General features: G+C 34.4%; 2 protein-coding genes across 2 annotated transcripts in view; both read right to left on the bottom strand.

Annotated features, from left to right (window-relative positions):
* The window catches only part of EFCAB3 (EF-hand calcium binding domain 3), a 112,770-nt gene extending 88,659 nt beyond the window's left edge, over window positions 1-24,111 (bottom strand). Inside the window, exons 1-14 of the mRNA XM_016128035.2 lie at window positions 24,052-24,111; window positions 22,026-22,130; window positions 21,384-21,437; window positions 20,732-20,836; window positions 16,430-16,483; window positions 15,675-15,779; window positions 15,086-15,139; window positions 14,396-14,500; window positions 4,460-4,510; window positions 3,694-3,798; window positions 3,057-3,110; window positions 2,211-2,315; window positions 639-692; window positions 162-266 (exon numbers count right to left, since the gene is read on the bottom strand). Of these exons, the coding sequence (XP_015983521.2) occupies window positions 162-266; window positions 639-692; window positions 2,211-2,315; window positions 3,057-3,110; window positions 3,694-3,798; window positions 4,460-4,510; window positions 14,396-14,500; window positions 15,086-15,139; window positions 15,675-15,779; window positions 16,430-16,483; window positions 20,732-20,836; window positions 21,384-21,437; window positions 22,026-22,130; window positions 24,052-24,076 (1,081 nt within the window). The 5' untranslated portion in view covers window positions 24,077-24,111. The remainder of the gene's footprint in view (window positions 1-161; window positions 267-638; window positions 693-2,210; window positions 2,316-3,056; window positions 3,111-3,693; window positions 3,799-4,459; window positions 4,511-14,395; window positions 14,501-15,085; window positions 15,140-15,674; window positions 15,780-16,429; window positions 16,484-20,731; window positions 20,837-21,383; window positions 21,438-22,025; window positions 22,131-24,051) is intronic.
* EFCAB13 (EF-hand calcium binding domain 13) overlaps window positions 24,068-24,374 on the bottom strand; it is a 283,929-nt gene continuing 283,622 nt past the window's right edge. The window contains exon 66 of the mRNA XM_036222608.1: window positions 24,068-24,224. Coding sequence (XP_036078501.1) covers window positions 24,157-24,224 — 68 coding nt within the window. The 3' untranslated portion in view covers window positions 24,068-24,156. The remainder of the gene's footprint in view (window positions 24,225-24,374) is intronic.

The following is a 24,374-nucleotide window of genomic DNA, read 5'->3' as shown; positions in this document are numbered from 1 at the left end:
AAAAGGGAGATAAAAAAGAGGGACAATTTGTATGCCATGTTGCTGATGTCACTCCTCTCAATTTTTAACAGGACTTTGAACAGTTATACTTCTAGAATTTTATACATATAACTCATAAACCCAAGATTCTCCCAAATTATTGCAATGTTTGAAATGCTTACCATCGAATGGCAATATATTCAGTAGATCCTGGTTTTCTTTATTTGTTAATTCAATACCTACATTTTTCAGATAAAGTTGTGTGTCACTGGCATTAATCTTACTACCTGTATAAAGAGGGGAAACATGATACGTGAACATTTTCATATATAACAATTCTAAATTAAGAAAATTATAATAAAACAATAATATCTCAACTTTCTAGAGATGTAACTGCAGAAGAACAAGGACACAATGAAGCTTATCTAACTGTGGAGCATCACAAATTGTTAAACAGAATGTTTCCTTTAAGCCTTGTCAAAAGAATACAAACCATAGGTACAAGCCAACCAGCCTACAATAAAAAAGACTTTACAGTATATTATTAAAATAAGGCTTGTGTGTCATTTCAGAATACTAGAATATACAATTAAAATATGATATGTACATATAGGAAAGGATCTTGATTTTATGTCTTTTCAGGATTACTTCTCACTCACCAGAAAATAAATTTGCTATATTCATGAAGGAGTTCAGTGTAACCCTTCCATTATCTGAAATACAAAGCATAAATCAGATATAGACAAACTATTACTACTGGGAATAAGATTACTTTTTTTCCATGAAATTTTCTAAGTTTTCTTTGCTTACAAATAGAAGATATTTGTTGATTTTTGGATATTTTTATTGTATACAACTGTCTTACAGAATTCTAAAGAAGATGTTTTAACATGCTAAATTAGATCTTCAGTTTTTTTCCCTAAATGGGTGTTATCACCTGGGATCTAGAAGGACAAGCCATATAAATAGGGAGAAATCCAAGAAATCACTCTGCAACAGCAGAAAGTAGGATGCGGCAAGGATGCAAGGCTGCATAGTCTCCAGTGGCTGAGTGGGATGGAGGCTGCGGCAGCGGCAGACCTCTTAAAGGGGTTGCTCTGCCCAGAGGATTTCCTGAAATACCGCCTCCCCCAATTCACAACCCCACCCAAGCCACATCCAAGTATATCCTCAGTGAGTCAGGTGCTCCTTGCTGAGACTAACACTGGAGGACGCAGCTGGCCTCAGTTTCTGGTGTGGCCTTTTAAGGCAACTATACGCACAGCATCTGTGGATTGCTTGCTGAATCTTAACAGGTGGCCCTGGAGGGGCACAGACTAGGGCTAAACTTGGCCTGCAGCTGAACCCCTCTCAAGACTGTGCCACTGGACACCTACTTTATAAATCCACATGATGAAGACCCAAGATCTACAACCATGAATACTTTATCCAGCAAAGCTATTATCTAGAATTGAAGGAGAGATAAAAAGCTTCCAAGACAAAAATAAGCTAAAGGAATTTATCAACACCAACCCAGTATTACAGGAAATGTTGGAGGGACTTCTTTAATAAGAAAACACATATATCAAAAACAGGAATAAAGAATGGTAACAACAACATTCCTATCAATAAGTACCTTAAATGGAAAAGAATTAAGTGCTCCAACTAAAAGATAGAGTGGCTGAATGGATAAGAAAACAAGACCCCTACATGCTGCCTACAAGAGGCTCACTTCAGATTAAAAGACACATACAGACTAAAAGGAAGAGGATGGAAAAAGATTTTGCTTTGATGGACCTAGAAGGTATTTAAATCAGACAGAGAAAGAAAACGTTATATGGTTTCAGTTATATGTAGAATCTAAGGAATAAAAAGAACAAACTAACCAAAGCAGACTCACAAATATAGTGGACAATTTGGTGATGGATAGAGGGGAGTAGAGTTTGGGGGGCTGGGAGAATGGGATGAAGGGTTAAAGAAGTACAAATTAGTAGCTGATGGATGGTCATAAGCACGGCTTAGGGAATGCAGTTAGCATTAATATGTTGGCTAGGTGGATGGTCAGGGAAGGGAGGGAGCAATTGGGGGGTCATTTTATGAACTATATAGATGTCTAACCAATGTACTATATACTTGAAACTAATTAAAATAAATAAATTTAAAAAAATAAAAAAAGAATAATCTGAGATTATACAAGAAGACTTCAAAGATTCTTCTGAAAGGAAGTGATAAGTGGTAAATTAAATACTCACCATCAATTTTCAGATGGTGCCATAGATCTTTCATTTCTTCACTTTTAAGTTTATAGTCCAAGTTTTTCAGAATGGTTTCTATTTTATTTCTTAAAACTTTCCCTCCTTAATAAAGAAAAAGATAAAATAAGAAAAATATAAAATTACATCTAAAATTTAAGAAATTCTAATTAAGGATATGCACCAAACCCCCAATGGGAATGAAAAAAGCAAAGTTGCAATGCAGATGTACAAGCAAAACATAAATCCAAGGTGGCAAGGTTAGGGATTGGTAATGTGAGTAAATTGACATCTCCCTTACACCTGTTACAAGGCACTGCTAAAATCTGTCATAGACATCCAAAGCAAAGAAAATTAATGAGGTTTATTATTCATTATTCATTCACTATTAATAATGAGGACTATTTCAGGAACAACAGTTATAATTCTGGGTACTTAGTTTGAAACCTGCCATTATAACAGCAAATTATCTCTACAAACAGTGGTTATCTGAACTTGAACTGTAAGTTATAAAGGGTAGAATAAAAAAGTTAATAACCAAACTGTTAAACATAACAGAGTAGTTAAGAATGTGGGTTCAAATCCTGATTCTTCTAAGTTCAAATTGTGTGGCCTTAGGCAAGTGAGTTAATATCTATCATCTGTAAAATGATGATAATATAAGTACCTACTTCATAGGATTTCTGTGGGAATTAAATGAGTTAGGAGATGTAAAGTATTTAGTACAGTGCCTAGTATTACACTCAAGAGAAATTAGCTATTATAAAGTTATTAAAGGGACTTTCAAAAGGAAGTACAAAGCTGAAAGATCTTGTTTTCACTTGACTTATTATGCTTTTCACTTACCCTGGAAAGTCTTTAGACCAGCTAGCAACCGATTGCTATACACCTTTCCATCAGCTATAAGAGAAGTCATACTGATGTCATAGAGAAAGTGATACAGCAATTCATAAAAAGAGTATAGACTATTTCATAAAAACAATCATGTAACATGATTTGCCTTATAGCTTTATCTAGTTTCTCATCTACACATCCTTCTCTTCTGTGGCTTTAAGAATAAAACGAAGGAGTAGGAAAAGCTCTAGATTTATCTATTTTACTATGCTCAAACTTTCTTTCTCTCTCACTTGACTCTTTTTATCTTCCTTCCTTTCTTTCCTTGCCCCCTTCTTTCTTGTTATGCTTTAGGACTGTCGGACATTTCAAGGTTAATCTCCCAAATTAAAATTTATCAATTTAAAAATCTTTATTCATTGATAAAGCTCTCAAGCCCAATTTTAAGAGTAGGCTCCACCCCCTACAATAGCCTCCTGAGGGCAAGAATTTTTGTCTTTAATTCCATAATCTAAGAGGTGCTCAATAAGTATGTTGAATATAAATATATATTAAATAAATGTTTAATAATTTCCCATCTACTCCAACAATACATACATATACTTAAATTAAGTTCCCTGAAGGCCAAAGCAGTATCAAAAATGCTCACAAGTAACTGGCAAAGTTTTTAGTAGCTTCCAGCGTTCCTTAGGTGTGAGTTCTATCCCTATGTTTTTCAAAACACCAGCTACATCATCGACATTAATCTTGATTCCTTTGAAAAGATAGAAATGATGACTGATGAAAAATTTGAGTGATGAATGATTCTAAATTATGAATGTCATCTAAGTTTAATTGCAGGGTTGATTAAAATACTGAGTTAAGACTCTATGTGGAAATCAGAAACAGAACTCGATCTGTTTCTGATTTCCACATAGAGAGGAAAAGTGTTTTGAATGCTCTAATAAAAATGGAATAAATCAACCCTCTGAACTAGGGGATATGCAAAGGCCTAGAATGACTTATACAGATAACTATATAAATAATCATGTAAAGATAGCATCCATATTATTTTTTATTTGCCTGTGTGATGCTATTCATAAAAACATTTATGCCAATGTTTTATTTTGCTAATTATTGTAGTAACATATATATTTGGCTGTTTAAAGAATGGAAAAGTAATGTACACTACTGAAAAAAAAATTCAGAAGATATAAGATATTTTATCATGACATAATAATTTAGTGGTTTTGCTTAAAAAGTCTATAACCCAAAACTAATCTGGATCACTGCATAAAAGATATTATATGTAACCATTATTATACTAAAAGGAATAACAATGTCTGTATGATAGGAATAAAATATCTAAAAGCATAATAGAAAAGCATCAGAATATTGCTATTTACAATAATTTTTCACAATAACCTTTCACTCACCTCTGAATGACTTTACATTTTCCATGAGCGTATTCAGTCTAGTCTTTCCACCTGTAAGATAAGGTCCAAATGAGATCTAGCCATAATGACTCAGACCCAGAAAATGTCATAAAGACTTTATACTGTGGAAGAAAACATCTATATTCAAAAGTTTTCTTTGATTTGTTCTATAAATTTATCCCAGATGAGCATAGAATTGAATAATGAAGTTCTAAACATAAATATATAGCACCAAAGAAATTACAGTATAAAATATCAAATTCTGTACATAATGGTGCTGGGAAGTTTTAAAAATATTGCTTGACCTGCATTCTATCCTGCCTGTTCCACTTTAGAATCTAGTAGTACTCTGATGTTTGACCACCTTATTATTACAGGATTTAAAAGCAATGTATATTATAATATCAATGTATTCACCTACCTAAAATATTGTATCTGGCTACTTCCACATGCAACTCTTACTCAGCACTTTGTTTATACTTCCAACTCCATGGCCACCATGCTTTCCAACCTTTCCTGACCCCTTTATTTAATTTGTATACCTACTAGATGAAAATTTCTCATTTCTAGTGCCACATCACACAGACCTCTGAGGGTACCATTCATATTATAGTCTGTGTTGCCTGCTTACCTCTCTTACACAAGGCAGTATTATTTAGTAGAAAGGGCAAACCTTTAACATTATATAAACCTTCTATATAGGCTTCTAAAGTGTTCAAATCTTCACTCTGCCATTTTGCAGCTATGTGGACTCTGTGACTGACTCTTAATTTTCACATCAGAGAAACTAAGAGAACAACCTACTTTGCAGAGTTGTTTTGAGGACTATTGGTAACATATTTCAAGTGCAAAATATTGTTTTTGGTACATAGTAGGCATTTAACACTTTATAATTATTGAGAAGTGATGTCAGCATCGTGCCGGCATAAGACATCCCTCCTATTTACATCCAATCCTTTAACAACTAAATTTGGCATTCATCCATGAACAAAAGTACCTCCATGGGATTTGTGGGATCCAGCACCATACCTCAAGACACCTAAGGAATCTCAGCCACATGTACATTGGTAATAGGCAGACAGACTGCAGGTACAGGCTGCAGTCTAGCAGGAGTTTACAAACAGGTCACAGACCCTCTCTACTGTAGTCAGGAAAAACCAGGAGAATGCTGACTTGGGCAGACATCCACAGATGAAAGGGCCTTGTGGAGGTCCAGCTTTTCCAAGGAGAGATTCCAGCACTCTGATGTAGCAGAAAAAATTACAAGTTTGGAGGCACTGGAAAGGGTAAGAGGAACTTTGCCAGTGCCGCCCATTCCCAAAGGCAACAGAGTACAGGGGTGAACTAGCTGCTGGGAATCTCTCCTGGGAGGAAAAGGGAGCTGTGAATGAATGCTCAGCTACTCTAGCAGTGCAGAGGTTGGTTTTCCTCTGCAGCACCCAGAGTATTGAGGTAGGACCTCCATGACTGGGGGAAGAGAAGAGATCAAGAAATAGGCAGATAAGAATATCAAATAGCATTAAAGGAGTGTGGTTTCTGCTGACTGACTTCAGGACTTCAGCAGGAAGACTGTCCACAATCTGCTGGAAGAACCTCACTTGAGGAACCCTGCGCCTGGCCTATGAGCACCCCAAACACCCTGAGTGCTAAACCCACACTTCCCCTAACTCAGCAACAAGCTCTTGTGTGTGTTCCTGAATGTGGTGGTGAGAGAAGCTCTAGTAAACAGGGAGTACTCTCAGAAAACATCCCAGGATCTGTGGGCAAGGGAGAAACCACAAACTTGATCTGTAGGTCCACCTTCTGGAAAACAAAAGAGAAGTTTTCAGCAGCTATACTGGTGTGTTGTAAGAACTAGAGAAGACGTACAGGCTTAAGACTTTTCCACAAGAGGAAGCAAGAAGTGTGGAACAGGAATATCCATACAATGTTAGAGAAAGTCTCAGATATAAACAGGACCAACAAAAAAAAATATATTCTACTTGAAGACAGCTAATTAAGATTTGAGGAGGTGACTGCTAGTTCAAGCGCAAAATCAGCAATACAAAACTCCAAGGAACATGAAGAATCAAGGAAACATGTCATCACCAAAAGATAACAATAATCCTCCAGTAACTGAAATCAAAGGTGCAGAATTTTGCAATTTAGCTAATAAAGAAATCAAAAGCTATTTTGAGGAAACTCAACAAGCTACAGAAAAACACAAAGACAATTCAACAAAATCAGCAAAAAAATACATGAATGAGAAATTTAACAAAGGGATAGAAATCATAAAAAAGAATCAAACAAATTCTAGAGCTGAAGAATTCAATAAATGAAATTTTCAAAAATGCAATAGAGATCATCTATAGCAGAACAGACCAAACAAAAGACAGAATTAGTGAGCTATATAATAGGAACTTTGAAATGACCCAGAGAACAGAGAAAAAGAATGAGAAAAAGTGAAGAAAGCCTAAGTTATCTATGAGATACTATCAAAAACACAAATATGAAAATAATTGGAATTTCAGAAGGAGAAGAGGGGAAGAAGTGGGCGGAAAGTTTATTTAAAGAAATAGACTTCACGAATCTGGGGAGAAATTTGAATATCCAAATTTATGAAGCCAATAAAACATCTTGTTACATCACATAAAAATGAACTCCATAACATATTATAACGAAACTGTGACAAATCAAATACAACGAATCCTAAAAGCAGCAAGAGAAGAAAAGATTATAACCTACAAAGGAGCCCCTAATTAGGCTATTAGTGGGAAAGAGTATCTAGCAAGTCATCCTTTGTTATAAGGAGAAATAGTCTTTTCCAGACAGAAGCTGGGAGAGTTCATCACCGCTAGACCTGCTTTGCAAAAACAGAGTTCTTCAAAGCAGAAATGAAAAAGACACTAATTAGTAACATAAAAATATACAAAAATATTCAACACCAATGGTGAAGGTAAGCATACAGTCAAATACAGAGAGGTCTCATTCTGTAATATGATGGTCGTGTTAACCACTTAACTATAGTATATAGGTTAAAATTAAAGAGTAGTAAAAACAACTATAGCTACTATAATTTGTTAACAACCACACAATATATAAAGAGGTAAGTTGTGGCATTGATAATATAAAAGGTGGGGAGTAAAAGGGTAGAGGTTTTGTATGTAATTGAAGTTGCTGTCAGCTTAAAATGAACTGTTTTATCTATAAGATGTTTTGTGTAAACCTCATGGTAACTACAAAGCAAAAACCTGTAGTAGATTTCAAAAGATAAAGAGAGGGGAATCAGAGCATGCTGCTACAGGAAATCACCAATTCACAAAGGTAAGGAGAAGTAGAAGGAAAAAGAAACAACGGAACTATGAAACAGCCAGAAAGCATTTAATAAGATGACATCAGTAAGTCCTTATATATCAATAATTACTCCAAATGTAAATGAATTTAATTCACCAATCAAAAAGCACAGAGTAGATGGATAAAAAAAAAAAAAAAAAAACAAGATTCAAATAAATTATTTGCTGCCTCCTAGAGACTCACTTCAACTTTAAGGACACACACAGGCTCAAAGTGAAGTGATGGAAAAAGATATTCCACGTGTGTGGAAACCAAAAAAAAGTAGGAGTGGCTATACCTATATGAGACAAAACAGACTTTAAGCCACAAATGGTAACAAGAGACAAAGAAAGTCATTATATAATGATACAGGGGTAAATTCATGAAGAAGATATAACAATTGTAAAAATACACACCCAACATCAGAGCACCTAAGTATATTAAGCAAATATCAGGAGATATGAAGGGAGAAATAGACAACAATAATGGTAGGGGACTTGGATAGCCCACTTCTGGGTATATATCCAAAGGAAACAAAAACAGCATATCAAATAGATATCTGGATTCCCATGTTTATTGCAGCATTATTCACAATAGCAAAGACATGAAAACAACCTAAGTGTCTATCAACAGTTGAATGAATAAAGACTATGTGGTATATAATAGAATATTATTCAGCCATGAGAAAGAAGGAAATTTTATCATTTGTGACAACATAGATGGACCCTGAGGGCATTATGTTGAATGAGACAGACAGGCAAAGGCAAATAGTGGATGATATCTCTTATATGTAGAATCTAAAACAGCTGAACTCATAGAAGCAGAGTAGAATGGTGGTTACTAGGGGCTGGGGAATGGGGGAAATGTTTAAGGGTCCAAACTTGCAACTAGAAGTCAAATAAGTTCTGGAGAGCTAACATACAGCATAGCGATTATAGTCGACGATACAATAATCAACTTCAAAGTTGCTAAACGATTAGATCTTAATTGTTCTCACTATAAAAATAATAATTATGGTAAAGGAGTTATATATAACATATATAATCAACATGTTCTACATCTTAAACCTGTACAATTATGTCAACTACATCTCAATTTTAAAAATCCTTTATAATTATTATCTGTGGTTATCTCGACGGAGATGGTTAGTTTATATGACCCAAGACGTGGCAACATGAGAATAGTAGAGAGAGGATTGCCTGTTTCTTAGATTAGCTACTTAATTAATACATGATTCTTAGTTTCTTTTAATTAAATTTTCTTATTATTGTGTGCTAATAGTCTTGTAAACCATGTGTTTAAGTGGGTAAGACTGACCTGATTTGTATTAATTAATACTTCCAGCGATAAGACATATTAAATAACACAAGACTATAAAATTCTAAATCTGTATATTCTGAATCAGAAGGAAGGGGATAGATGTGATGTACATTTATAGTGCAGTGAGAATCTTAGGGAATTTGCTTTTAAATTATTATATTATTCATAAACTCAGAGCTATACAATACATTGTAATACCCAGGAAAGTCACTATGTTGCTACTGGAGAGAAGGATATATTCTTTCTTTCTTTTTCATAGAGTTTCAAAAACTAACCTGACTTTTTATGTAATCATAAAAACATGCTTTAAAATGTTAACTCCATATTATTATTCACTAGCTAAGAGTTGGGGATGACACAATTAAAAAGTTTGGTTTCTTTTTTATCCTAGCTAAGTAGCACCTATATCTGCTTCTCACCCTCTGTGAGCCATCTTGTGGGCACTGGTAATCAATATACCTGCCCTATCCTGGTCATTTGAGCATTTGATTCAAACTAGGCTTGATTGACTCTCTCTCCCCTGAGATCCTGAATATTAAAAAGTATAATATAAGGGTGATTCATTCCAGTTTAATTGCCCTGATGAAACTGATTAATTAATTCCTGCTACCTGAGCCCTTGGATGCTACCTTGATTTTGCCTTGTCTGATCCTGGTTTTTCATCTGTTTCTTTGATTCTGTGAACTATTCCATAGCCTTGCGAAAATTTTTTTTTCTTTTTCTTTCTTTCTTTTTTTTTGCACATAAATAAAATGTATTGCTGAGTTTCCCAAATAACATCATAGAAATTTTTTTCGAAAACACAGAAATTCACAAATTGAGAGCCCCATAGTTAAACACACTTTATAGAAAAAAAAGTACAAAAGTGACCTTAGAAATATTTTTTGAAAAAAAGTATGTCATCTAACAGCATAGAAATATGAATCTGGACAAGGAATGGTACAAATACAGCACTTAAAGTTATACTCAGTCACCGCCCAGAAATCATTGTCAGAGTTATGAGATAGATTCAGTTTGAGAAGTTACACATTCAGTTTGTTTCTGACTAACCAGTCTTGTTTTTGCCTCTCTTCTGTAAGAAAAGAGCTAGGTCTTTAATACAGCTGGGACAAAATATTGTACATGAATTGGAGAACAAGGAGGGGTTGTCCTCACCTGGTACCTGAACAAGAGAACAAGTTAGTACAGAAATGGCTTTGGCACTTTAACCTTTAATGTTGTCCCAGACCTTGTTACTTGAATATTATAACCTCACATGATTTTTTAACATCATTATTATCTCCAAGCTTTTTGTATACATTATATACACAATGATAAAATTCCTTCAAAACGGGTCGTCTCCAAAGAGGTCACATTAAATCTTTATAGCGTTCACTTAGGTAGCTTTCTTCGTAATTCATATGCCACAGAATTAATTTGTTGGTTTTGTTTAAGCCACCTTCTGGGATTGACTTAAGGCTCTAGTTTAATGCAAATAGTTTAGTACTAGTAGGAATTCTTTTGAGGCTGAAATTACACACCACTGGTTCTCTCTTTTGAAGCTATTTTTCCTTGTGGGATGGATGAAGTGTCTTGTCTGGGTAATCTGTAGAAATATATAGAAACACACACAAGAAGAGTACCCAGAGCAAAGGTGTTATCTGTAATCCAAATAGCATCACTGAAGCAATGGTGGAAAGGACAATGGCTGCTGCTGCAGAAAAGCCCTTCATGATGTTGTCTGTATACTTGACCACAACAGAAGTGTAGAGGCCTCCAACGCTTGCAAGAAAGATGACAAACCAGACATAATATGTGGAACCACAGAAAAATCCTTTTTCTTTAATTTCAGCTCCATCAGACAAGTAGATGCCAACTAATGTCACAACAATCCCTGACAGATACATTTGAATGTTTCTCACCCAAAGAGAAGTGTCTGAACTCTTTAAAACTTTTCAAATCCTTAAAATCCTGAGCACAATACAGCAAAGGCTATCGCACCAAACCCTAACAATGGGTTCTGTTCCACCACAACTTTTTTTTTTCCTTATTTAAAATTTTATTTATTTTACTTTACTAAGCATTATATACATTTCACATATACTTAAATTTACTTTTTTTATTTGCCTTATAGCATATGTATGTTGCATTATAGAAAAAAAAGCATATTTTGTTACCGTTATATATATATTAAGTACTCAAATATGCCCACTAACAAATTTTTAAGTGTCAACTAACTGCATTTTAAATGATTTACATTTCACAAAACATTTGATGGGCTGTTATATAGGAGTTCAAGTGTTTTGGTGATATTTGAGGATTTTTGTTGGGATTTAAGGTAAGCTGGGAATGTGTTGTTACTTTTCTCATTTAAAGTGATGGAATATAGGTTGCTGCCATCCAAAAGTTTGAAATGTTTTGCAAATGTGTTTGAAGAGTTTCTATACTGTTACTACTACTACTACTAGTACTAGTACTAGTACTACTATTACTATTCCTCTGCTACTTCTTTTACTCCTATTCCTTTTTTTTTTTTTCAATTAAGTTTATTGGGGTAACATTGGTTAATATACCATATAATTTTCAGGTCTACATTATCATATGGCATCTATATATTCTATTGTGTTTTCACCACCCAAAGTCAAGTTTCCTTCAGCTACTGTATATTTGATCCTCTTTACCCACTTCACTCTCCACCTACCCCGCTATATTTGACCCCCTTTACTCCTTCTATCTCCCCGCTTCTCCCCTACCCTACTAGTAACCACTACTCTATAGCCCTCTGGTAACCATTAGTCTATAGTCTATGTCCATGAGTCTCGGTTTGTTCTGCTCATTTGTTGCTTTTAGGTTTACACCCCACATATAAGTGATATCATGTGATTTTCAACTTTTTCTGTCTGGCTTATTTAGCTTGACATGATTATCTCAAGGTCCATCCATGTTGTCACAAATGACAGTATTTCATCTCTTCTTATGGCTGAGTAATATTCCATTGCATATATGTACCACAGCTTCTTTAGCCAATCATCTATCGTAGGGCACTTCAGTTTCTTTCATGCCACCATGACTTTTGTAGCTTGAGCTGGTTTCCACACAGCATAAAAACTGAAATCCACTGTAAATTCCTGAGTGTCTGGTTTAACATTAAAACAGTACATAAAACAGTACAGGGAATCTTCAATTGGTAGGTCACCTTGTACACTGCTAGGAAAGCCATGTTGTTCTGAACAGCATACATCAATGATGGCACACTAACTTTCATCAGTTCTTTGGGACTCCCCAAGACATTTTTCTCTTAAAGATGTCTTGAATCTACCCAGACCACCAGTTTCTTTAGCTAAAATTTCCACATGTAGCAATAACTTTATAACTTCTGTGATACACACAGCTGTGGTTGAAAAGTAGAGTTCTTTGTCTGACATCCTTGTGTATCTTAAAGCTATGGTATAAGCTGCAGCCACCAGGGGCATCACTGTCAAGCAATATAACTTCTTTGGGAAGCCATTGCTCCCTGACAGCCCTACACGGAACTGACACGTGCCCACTCCTGAGCTCCCTGAGCAGAACACGGGGGACCGCTTCCTGTGGTCATAGAGACGAAAACCGCTGGGCCTGAGCACCTTGCCGCTGAATGACAGCTGGTCTCCCACCAGACCGAGCACTAAGATCAGTCTCAGGAATCTGAGCTATGCCAGGAAATGAAACGGCCGGGACCGAGGAGAAGCCTTTCCAGCCGAGTCCTTGCTGACAAGTGCCTACAAAAATTTTTCTTTATGAATAAGTTGGCCAGATTTAGTTTCTGTTGTCTGCAACTAAAGGACTTTAATACTGCTAAGCAAGAACTTTTGATTTTCTCTTTTGATTGGGTCTTTTTAGGCCAAACTAGAAAAATGCTATTTTTCTTAATGTCAGGTCTAGCTATAGGTTAAGGTATCATGAAACATATATGCTGATACCTGTGGATTATATTAAATATACCTGCCTATCACCAATCTATAGAGAATAGGAGCCATGAATGGGGGCTGTTTGTTCTAGATCTGCTTACAGTGACTTATAAGTGCTTACGACCTATCTCCCCTCTTATTAGGTATGAAATGTAAAAGATTCTGGCTTAAAGTGTGACTCCAACGAAGGTCTTTCTCTTTGAGTCAGTCCCAGTCTATACTCCAAGGCCCTCAGGGAGTAGTTCAGCTGTGTCTCAATTGCCTATGACATTAGCAAGCACTTTTAAACAGTTTCAATCAGGGAAAGATTTTTTCTTGGCCTTTTATTAAGCAATCTTTATTATCTTAAAAAAAACCTATTTTATCTTTTACACTCAATATTTTTTCCTTTTGAAAATCATTTTACTACTTTCAAGTTTATTGATATAAGCGAGATATCCTGGAGGATGGTCAAAAAGCTAGATTCTTCTTTCTTCAACAGCCTTCCTCTGTTAGCTCCACGTATCTAAGAAATCCTGATCCAAGGATATATTTTCCCCTATTGTCATTTGTGTTCATTCTGCTCTATAAGGGTAGAATATACCAGCCATGCTGTTCTAGATTCCTAAAAACTTTACTTCTGTTGGCTTTTGGCTCAATTAGAAGATGACAGTAATGAGGAAAATGCCTACTCCTCTCCTTTATTCCTACTAATCACAGCCACTATTCAATGTCTTTCAGCCTTGTTTTGACATGCTTCAATACATGTATGTATCTGAGTGTATAGTTTTTATATACAACGGGTTTCTTAATGTATTTAACTTATAAATGGACTTCAGAAGGTAATCTTAAAATGAGACTATCATCTCTCAAAACTATAAACAAATTTTTTTTTTTTATTATGGCTATGGAGGTTTAATAGTAAGATAGAATGGAGTAAACCCTCTAGGCAAGCAGGAATACTTTTGAAATCTCCACCTAGCACTCATTTTATATTAAGGATTTATTAGTTAAAGCCAGAATGGTTAGAATGATTAGGATACCCAGAATATCCAAAATATGCATATTGTCTTTTTTGATATTATATATTCCTTCCTGTAGTCTAGTTAAATATTATGGTGATTTAAGGGATTTTTTTTTTTCTTGATTGACTTTTAAATATCTTCTTTGACTTTATTTTTCTTTGAAACATTCCTTTGTTTCATTTCCCTACCTGCTTTTTAGGTCTGTCAATTTCCTCATTGGCATTTAGCCCTGCAGGAGGGAGGAACTGGTTAACAGATTACTGACCTCTGATTTAAACATTAATAATCTGAGATAATAGATTTTTCCATATGAATACATTTGGAAGTTTTATTAGAGGAGCTCAGTTTCCCTAAAGGCACAATTACATGCTCACCGTCAGTTGGCAGGTGGTTCTGAAGATCCGCAATTTCTTCATTCTCCAGCTCATAATCCATGTTTTCCAGGATAGTGTTTAATTTAGATACATGACACTTCCCACCTTAGGGAAGAAGGAAGTAAAATTTAGAACCTGATTTTTTAGAAAAATACTGATTACATTCATACACCAATTACAATTGGATGGAACAATCCATTGCATAATAATTCAAAAAACTGTTTAGAGCTACATATGGAATATGTTCAATATGTTACACAAAAGAGAGTTATTGTGGAAGCCAGGAATATAATTATTCTGCTAATCTCATTTCAGCAGTCTTTTCTATAGTTTGCAGGAAAGATGTATTTAGAAGAAACCTAATTACATATCATGTAAATTATATGTACTTATATATTTATTAATTATCTATATCATTTTTATATATATATGTTTTTTAGGTGACCCCTGATGAATTATGTAAGACCATAACAAGCACTCTGGATAGCAAATAGATTTTGAAACTTTTTCAGTGTCAGAGAACTAACTATAAATTATCACCTTAGATGTAGTGGCACATAAAGTAGACTTATATGCTAATGAGATGAGACCAAAAATCTAATTATTGTGTAATGAGAAGGACTTTTAAAAGTTAAAATAAAGTCTACAGATTTTAGTTTTACTTGCCTTCTTATTGGGATCCTTACTTACCTGGGAAATCTTTTATACGATCTAACAATATATTTTTCTCTACCTTTCTATCACCTGTAAAATGAGACATACTTAAGGTAAAAGAAAAAGTTATATAGTCAAAAAAAGAGTAGGTAAAGCATAATTTCACAATTACACACTTAAAATTTTGCCTATGTTTTCCACGCCCACATACCTCTTTATATATGAGAACAAAAAATAAGACAAGAAAAAATTCTTAATGTGGATAGTCTATCCATTCTTCTACACTGAAACTGATATACTTCACTGAGATACTCTTTTCTCATTCTGAGTTCTTCCTTTCTTTTCTCCATTATTTGCTAATTTTGCCTTCTCTCTTCCTTGCTCTCCTTAAGCTTCAGTTACCTCCAAGTAATGATACTCTTAATGGCAAAACTGAGGTTTGAAGAGATAGCTTCTCTAAACTATAAACCTAAATATAAAGGCGTAATTTCTTTACCACTGAAGGTTGGGCTTTTTGTCTTTTAGATCTTTATAGGAAAGCAGGTGCCTCCATTTTTATGATGTTCTCACATTGAGGTTTATACTAGCACAGAGATACATACATAGTAGTATGCAAAATACCTACCAGTAATTGGCAACATTTTCAACAGCTCCCAGAACTCCCTGTTTGTGAGTTCTATTCCCATGTTTTGCAGTGTTTTGCGTATGTCCTTGGCTTCAATTTTTCCTCCTTTAAAAGATGGGAATGGTAACAGATGAGAATTGCCTATTGACTTCAAATGAAGAAGTATCTACACTCGTGCAGTGTTGGCTACAGTTTTCAGAACTTATTTCTCTAATTCTAAACAAAATACTTATTTCCAATGCTCTCAACGATCTTATAGAAGTTAACCCAGCTCATAGTAAAGGGATTTATAGGAGGCATTGATCTAAGTTATGTATCAGCAGCTACCTAACCTAAATCATATCACCATCAAGTAAAATCTTTGTTACTTTTTGCTTTGCTTGAGTTTTAAGATAGATTATCCTCAATGACCACATTATTTGTATTCCTGTCAAAGTTTCACCTTAATATTTACTGGGTTCCAGTAGGTGCTAGGTAAATATTCTGAATGAATGAACAGGCGTGTTGCCTATTGAATCACAAAATAAAAACGAAGTTTCAGAGAATACAAAACTTGTTAGAGATGTAGTATCATAACATTTTTGGCAGAATATAAATAGTCTGGTGTAATCTTCATGTCATTAGAATTAAAATTGAATAATCAAAAAATTGAAGCTAAAAGGAATGATAGAATAAGAAAACAGCTTTAAATATGTATGTGAACCTGAAATATTCACATTTTAGTTTTACATCTTTTCATGAAACATATTGCTCACCTGTGAATTTCTTTATTTCTTTTAACAGCTCATGAAGATCAGTCTTCCCAGATGCTTAAAAAAAAAAGCCACAATTCAGACACAATTATTCCTGATTCAAGAAGATTGTTAAATAGAGCAAAATAATTAATTTTTTCTCTGAGTTCTTGATGAATTATAACCTAATGACATACATTGATGAGCATGAAACAGAGAAAACCTACTCTCTAAAAATGTTAAAGATTAATTTCTTTATTTATTCTCTCCTCTCCTTTAATATCTCAGCCTCTGTACCCCATGGGACACCTGCCTCCTAAGGCTTGTTCTCCTTACACTACTATACCAGGTCCTAGGAACAAGACTATAAAGTTTCAGTTTGGACCTTTAAGTCTATCTATTTCCCTATTTAACACTCTTCCATACTAACACCCCAAAATTAGCTTAATCTATTGTAGTACTTTTCTAGTAGATGTGTTCATTACATACTCAAAGGTTGTGAATGCCTTTAAATGAAAAGGATATCTATTCGTTGTGTATATCATCTTAACCTAGATAGTAGTATAAGACTTTCTTTGCACATAGCAATATTAAACACTTTAAAATTAAACAGTGGAATGGAACAATTATAATGACAGAATTAGCTCTTAAATCAGTATTTTTTCCCAGAATTTCAGGTGCAGCATATTTCAGTAGTATATAAAATCTAGAAACTGCATATTATTGGTATTTTGTTACAAAAAAAGAATATGCTATTTATTATTATGTAATCTCATTTTGCTTTTGGGGTAGTATTCAGTACACCCTCTCGATACATTTAGTTAGCAGATTTACACTTTGGGGGCTCCTGCTAAGTATAGCACAATGTACTTCTACATAAAACTTCTATGTTAGTGATAACTATTAGTTAACACCTATTGATTAATAACTGGAAAGTCCTTGTTTAGAGTCTTAAATAGTGGCTAAAAACATATTATCTAATTAATTCAATTTCTCATTCATTTAACAAATATTTATAGATTATCAAATGTCTGCATGTATTATGCTAGGCACTGGGGGATATAACAGTGGGCAGCACAGACATGGCTCCTATCCTCACAGAGCCTTCATTCATTACTAAATTTCACTAAATCTAGGTGAGAAGAAACTTTTGATCTTTCTTTAAGTTTCTCTATGAGGACACACTTCCAGATATCTCTTTTATTTTTTATTCTAAAATAGTAATGAAAATTTGTGCTATTTTCACAGGGTCAACACCAAATGTATAATAGTTTAGTCATGTATGTGAAGATAATAGGAATCACTGAGGGATTTATTTGATCTGGGTTTATAAATGCTTATCTATGGTCCATATGTATATAATGAGGGGATCTCTAGCCTGAGGATTAAACCCAATAGTTTCTCACCTCTTAATTTTTTAACATTATTATTTTTAAATTATTTATTGGGGTAACATTGGTTAATACAATTATGTAATTTTCAGGTGTACATTATCATTTGACATTTGTATATTTTATTGTGTGTTTACCACTCAAAGTCCAGTTTCCTTTGGCTACCATATATTTGATCCCCTTTATCTACTACTTCACCCTCCCCTTATACCCCTATATGTAACCCCTTTACTCTGCCTATCTTCCCCTCTTCCCCCTCCCCCTACCCTCTGGTAAACACTAGTATAGTCTATGTCCATGAGTCTCTGTTTGTTCGTCCTGTTCATTTGTTGCTTTTAGGTTTATATCATGTGATATCATGTGATTTTCAGCTTTTTCTGTCTGGCTTATTTTGCTTAGCATGATTATCTCAAGGTCCATCCATGTTGTCACAACTGGCAATATTTCATCTCTTCTTATGGCTGAGTAATATTCCATTGTATATATGTACCACAGCTTCTTTAGCCAATCATCTATCGTAGGACACTTCGGTTGCTTCCATGTCCTGGCCACTGTGAATAATGCTGCTATGAACATCGGTGTGCAAATCTCTTTTCAGATATGGGTTTTCAGGTCTTTGGGGTAAATGCCCATTAGTCACCTCTTAATTTTTAATTGAAGATCTCATTCTGGGTTTTATTTAATTTTTTTCCTTAGAAAAAGTCATTTGATCAGTTTGTTGACTAGGGTAGTTTTTTTAAAAACTATCCACAAGTATTTACTTTCTCCTTGGAAACCTTACTAAAATTATAGGAAAGGAATAATAAATGTACGTACTCAAACAATATGGAAGAGGAGATACCAGTGAACAAGAGACTTCATAACAGAGAACTAAGTAGAATTTTTGGAAATTAAGAACACAAAACAAAACAAAAGATACAAGATAAAATACAAAAAGAATACAAACCATAAATCAAGAGGTCAATAAACAGATGCAATAGCAGGTTGAACATAAATGAAGAGCTAGTGTACTGAAAGTCAAATCAAGCAAAACTATCCAGAATGGAGCACAGGAAGAAGAAATATGGAAAATACTAAAGAGATTAAGAGTCATGAAAGACAGAGGATGAAGGTTTAACATACATTTAATTGGAATTCTAGAAGAAAAAAAAAAGCTATGGGATAGATATTAGAAGAGACGACGGCTGAGAATTTTCCAGATCTAATGAAAATTCCAACTGTCAGAATCAAAAGTCCAATGAATCCCAGGGAAGATAAATGAAAAGAAATTTCTTCCTGTTCTCCACATCACAGTGAAACTTCAGAATCAAAGATAAATGGCCTTTAAAAAAGATTATCCTTCAAGCACTAATAGATTCACAGCCGGCTTCTTATCACTTATCAGCAACATTAGAAAGCAGAAGATACTGGGATGATATTTTCAATGTCCTGAGAGTAAATAATTGTCTACCTAGAATTCTAAATCCAGAGAAAATATCTTTCAAGCATAAAGGTAAAATAAAGATTATTTTAGGTGCTCCCCCCCGCCCCCGCAAAATCTCTCAAGCCAGTATTTGTCACTAGCATATGCTCAATAAAAGAAATTTTCAGGCAGAATAAAAGTTATCCCAAATAAAAGGGCCGAGGTGGAAGAAAGAATGAAGAGCAAAGAAAAGGTAAACATGTTAAATCTGAATAAATGTTGGCTTTATAAACATTGCCATTAATAATATTTTGCTGAGTTAAAAGAAAACAAGATAGTATTAAGAGACACGAAACATATAGGGAAGGGGAAACAGTTAAAACATTCATAGGTCTTTGTATTCCAGAAGGAAGTGAATTTGGAGAGGCGCTAACCTTTAGCAAGGCTCTGCAATAGAAGGGATCTCTGAATGACTGGGTTAATCAAATGTTGGGGGTTTTATAGAGCAGAAATGGCAGAGTAGACAGTGAAAAACAGAAAACAGTTACATGTTAGAAGAAAATAGAAAAATGCAGGGTCTGGTTATTTTGATGAATATGAGGCATGGTTTCTTGATAATAAGAGTAACAAAATTGGAAGGTTATTTTAAAGAGAAGGTAAAATACAGCTATCTCCTGTTTTTTGAAAGTTTACTTTCCACTACTTTGCTTTTATGAAAGACCTACATTAGTATCTGCTTTCGCTAACTGAAAGAAATCCAAAGAAGATTTTGCTTTTACAAAAAAAGGTGAAAAGGAAAAATAGCATTCAGAATTTGTTTTGCAGCCAGCTGTTAAGAGGCATCTTGTACCCCAAGTATAGAGCATTGAGAGTGGCAGCAATAAGCTCCTTCCTCAGGAACTACACTCAGCATCTTAGCATCAAGCCACCAGAGCTCCAAACTGTGTCTGTGAGCAAGTGTGCTTTAATCTCAATTATTTTGCGCATCCATTAACAAGATGTGTACTAAGTTAATTCTTTCTTCACTTTATGCTATTTTGTCTTCTGAAAGATTTCATAGGAACACTACTTTCAGAGAGTGAGGGAAACCGGTATTGCTGTTGAAGGTTCCTAATGCAGAGGAGATGAGACCAGAATTGAATAACATGAATTAGTGTCAAAACACAGGGCAAGGTGTCAGGAAGTTGGTACAGTTACAAAGGAATGTATAGCGGAGCGAGATGACTTTTAAAAGATATTTAAATCATGTAATTAATCTGAAATTAGCAACCTCTTATCTGTGGGTAATAAGCCCTCTTTCAGCTTCTTTCAAGTAAAGACTTATCACCTATACCTCATTCTAGCATATGTATTATGCATCCTTAGATTAATGAAAATACACTAAATTAAAATATTATTATTTTCGGATTGGGTTCTTCATTAAGATTTAAATGTCATATTAGCAACAAAACAGATCTAGTTTCAGGAGTTCTCATACATAAACTTATAAATCTGAATTTCCTTAAAAGATCTAATAATGTTTGTAATGCTCACCATCAACTGGTAGGTTTTGTGACATATCTTTAAGTTTCTCATCTGGGACCTTGATTTTCAAGTTTTCCAAAATGTTCTCCAGGTTACTAACATTAACCTTCCCACCTAAGGAAAAAAAATTAGGAACACGAGGGAAATTTAATAACCTCCATGAATGAGAAAATTTCAATTAATCCTCATGCACCATGGCTATCGGCAAAACTATCAATGACCCAACATGTTCAAGTGCACAAAAGTGGACAAAGTAGAATAAGAATTGTAACCTTTTTCTTGGTCTTGAGGACAGTCCTACAAAGCATAAATTCATTCTCCAATGAATTATAATGGTGAAGACAAAAAATTGAAAACTTTCTAATGATAGGGCATAAATCCTCAGTTTAGTTCTTTCAGTTACTGAAATGCCCTGAACAACTTCCAATTCTTTACTTTGCATTTTCTATGTAGACCCAGATTTAAATTTTCTTTTCAACTAAATTTGACAAAAGCCAACTTACTAAGCAGAGAAATGAAAGACTATTTGAAAAAGCAGCAAAGTTAATAGAGAATCAATTCATAAAAGAAGTGGTAAGATCTACAAGAGAATAACTAGACAATAGTACAAATGTGAGGGAAGAGAATCTTATTTATTTTTTTATCTCATCATGCTTCTTACCATTGAAAGATTTCACACCATCTAGCAATCTATTTGCATATATATTTCCCTCATCTGTAAGAAAAGGCACAATTCACATTATAGATTCACATTATAGGTAATATAGAAATTTAGAGAAACAGTGTAAAGGCATCATTTCATAAAGATAACTTTTAAATGATTTGCCTTAGAAACAACTTTGATTTTTGCCCTCTGATTAGTCTGAAATCATAGATTGAAGAAAACTCTCAGAGGGTGGTGTCTTAATGTAAAGCAAATAATTAGTGGCAAATATCATAATAGAATATAAATAAGTTTTTCTTTCACTTTTCTTTGACTTTTCCTTTTTTCTCCTACCCTCCTATTCCTCTCACCCTCATTTTTTTTTCTTATATCTCTCAGCTTAACTTTCAGATCTGAGGGCAGAACCAAACAAATAATAGAAAAATTTATATTCAATGGCAGGATTAAAGGAGATAGCTCCCCCAAACCCCAAAATAACTACATTCCTCTTTCCAAAGGAAGAACAAGTTCATGGTAAAATTTCTTAGTCATTTTATTGTTGTTTTTAAATTAGGATATCTCATATGTATAGTTTTTTAAAAAATTGAATACACAGGACTAACCTTCTTCAAAAGCTCTAATAGTATTTGAAATGCTTACCATCAATTTGCAAAACTTTCTCCAGTTCCAAGTATTCTTTGGGTGTCAATTCAACCCCAATGCCTTCCAGAACATTTTTTATATCTTTGACATTAATGTTTTCTCCTTCAAAAAACAGAAACAGCAATTATATTTGACAATATTAAGAACTACCTAAGTTTTCAACAATGCGAAACAAAATTGTGTTTATACACTGCCATCCCAACTGCAGATAAAAGACGAAGGCAGAAAAAGACCTGTCCAGTGGAGCAAAGGGCAGGCAAAGAATTAGAACTTATTCCTTTGACCCTAGGGAAAGATGCATTTTTCATAACACTGGAGATAAGAAAGCACAGTTCTCAATAAATTGGGGATTTAGGTAATAGTCTTATAAATTAGAATGTAAAGGTTAATCTGATATTGCTCTGTTTTTCTCTAAATTATTAGATTATTTCATCATTATCCTAATATTTACTTCATCTATTATTGTGGTGATCTAGATCAAGGCTTGGCAAACTTTTTCTGTAAAGAGCCAGTTAGTAAACATTTTAGACTCTGCGGAGTATACAGTGTCTGTTGCAGCTAGCTACTCAACTCTGCGGTTGTAGCACAAAAGCGGCCATTAATAATACATAAATGAAGAATGTGTGTTCTAATAAAACTAGATTTATAAAAATAGGCAGAGGGCTAGATTTGGTCCATGGGTAGTAGTCTGTTGTAATCACTATGCTGACATTTTATTTTATTATTATTTTTTAATTTATTATTTCATTTTATTTAAAAATTAATTAATGGGGGGTGATGTTTTAGATAAGGATTTCTTGCTTTTATTTATGCATTTATCACCCATCATATGCTTAACCATGACAGTTTAGTTTTGCCTTTTTAAAAAACTTATAAATGAAATGACATATTTTATTATTTTCAGTGATGTTCTGGGAAGATGGTGGTGGTGGGAGTGGTACACTCTGGGTGCAGGCCATGGGAAGCATATTATTTGCAGAGAACTTAAAAACAGTAATAACACCAATTAAAAGTAAGTCTACCTTTTACTATTACCACATGCTGGCATTTCAAATAATGTCATTCATAAATTCTTTTCCCTGACAAAGTAGATTGTTCCCATTGTACCTCCTTACCTTTTAAATGCCACTTTTGCATCTGGCTGATTTTTTAAAAAATTGAGGTGAAATACACACAAAATTAACTTTTAAAGTATGCAATTCAGTGGCACTTAGTACATTCATAATGTTTTTAATATTTTAGTTACAAATATTTTCATCATCTCGAAAGGAGACCCCATGCTCATTAAGTAGTCATTCTCCATTGTCCCCTCCTCCCAGTCCCTGACAAACATGAGTCAAAGTACAATATATCAATTAGGATAAATTTAAAAACTCCATACTCATACACATTACATTTCAGAGATTATATTACTTATTTATCTATTTATTTTTTTAAAGGTATACAGCATGATGGTTTAATATACATATACATTTGTGAAATGGTTACCACAATCATCTATCATCTCATATAGCCTTTTGTGTGTGTGTGTGTGATGGAGAACACTTAAGATCTACTCTCTTAGCAATTTTCGAATACATGACACAATATTAACTATAATCACTACACTGTATATTAGATCCCTAGGACTTGTTTGCCATATATATGAAGTTTGTACCCTTTGACTAATAGCTCCCCATTTCCTCCAACCCCTGGCCCCTGGTAACCACCATTCTATTCTGTTTTTATGAGTTACGCTTTTTTAGATTCCATATGTGAGCTCGTACAGTACTATCTTTCTCTGTTTGACCTATTTCACTTAGCATAATATCCTCCAGCTTCATCCATATTATCACAAATGGCAGGATTTCCTTCTTTCTTCTGGCTGAATAATATTCCATTGTGTGTGTATGTATATATGTATGTGTATCCACAAACATACATGCATATGTACATGGAAACAATCATAGACATCATACACATATGAAACTATATAATTAAATATCCACAAGCAGCTACGGGGGTCTTGGCCATCACTGTGTACCTCCGTGGCTGTAGGATTTTACCATGGTCCCACACAGGAGAATAGAGGCCAGTGAAGGGCTAGCCTCAAGCATGGATCTGGGGTGAAGGTCAGCCCGGGGGGGGTCTAGGCTGGTGTCTTGTACTCTTGAAGCCAGAGATACCTGGGCTGGCTGCTGGTGTGGATGCCAGGCTCTGGAAGTGGGAGAAAGAAGATATGGTTTCAGACAGTTAGTGTCTGCAAACACAAATACTTATGAAGTGAGACCCATGAAATATGCAGGGTTTCTATGGTGACTGTTTTGGCAGTTGGTTTCTTCAGTGGTGAAAACTACTGGGGTCCTC

The sequence above is a fragment of the Rousettus aegyptiacus genome, unplaced genomic scaffold, assembly GCF_014176215.1.
Source record: "Rousettus aegyptiacus isolate mRouAeg1 unplaced genomic scaffold, mRouAeg1.p scaffold_m13_p_6, whole genome shotgun sequence".
Taxonomy (NCBI): Eukaryota; Metazoa; Chordata; class Mammalia; order Chiroptera; family Pteropodidae; genus Rousettus; species Rousettus aegyptiacus.
The sequence above is the reverse complement of the archived record's forward strand: the minus strand, read 5'-3'. Positions and strand labels throughout refer to the sequence as shown.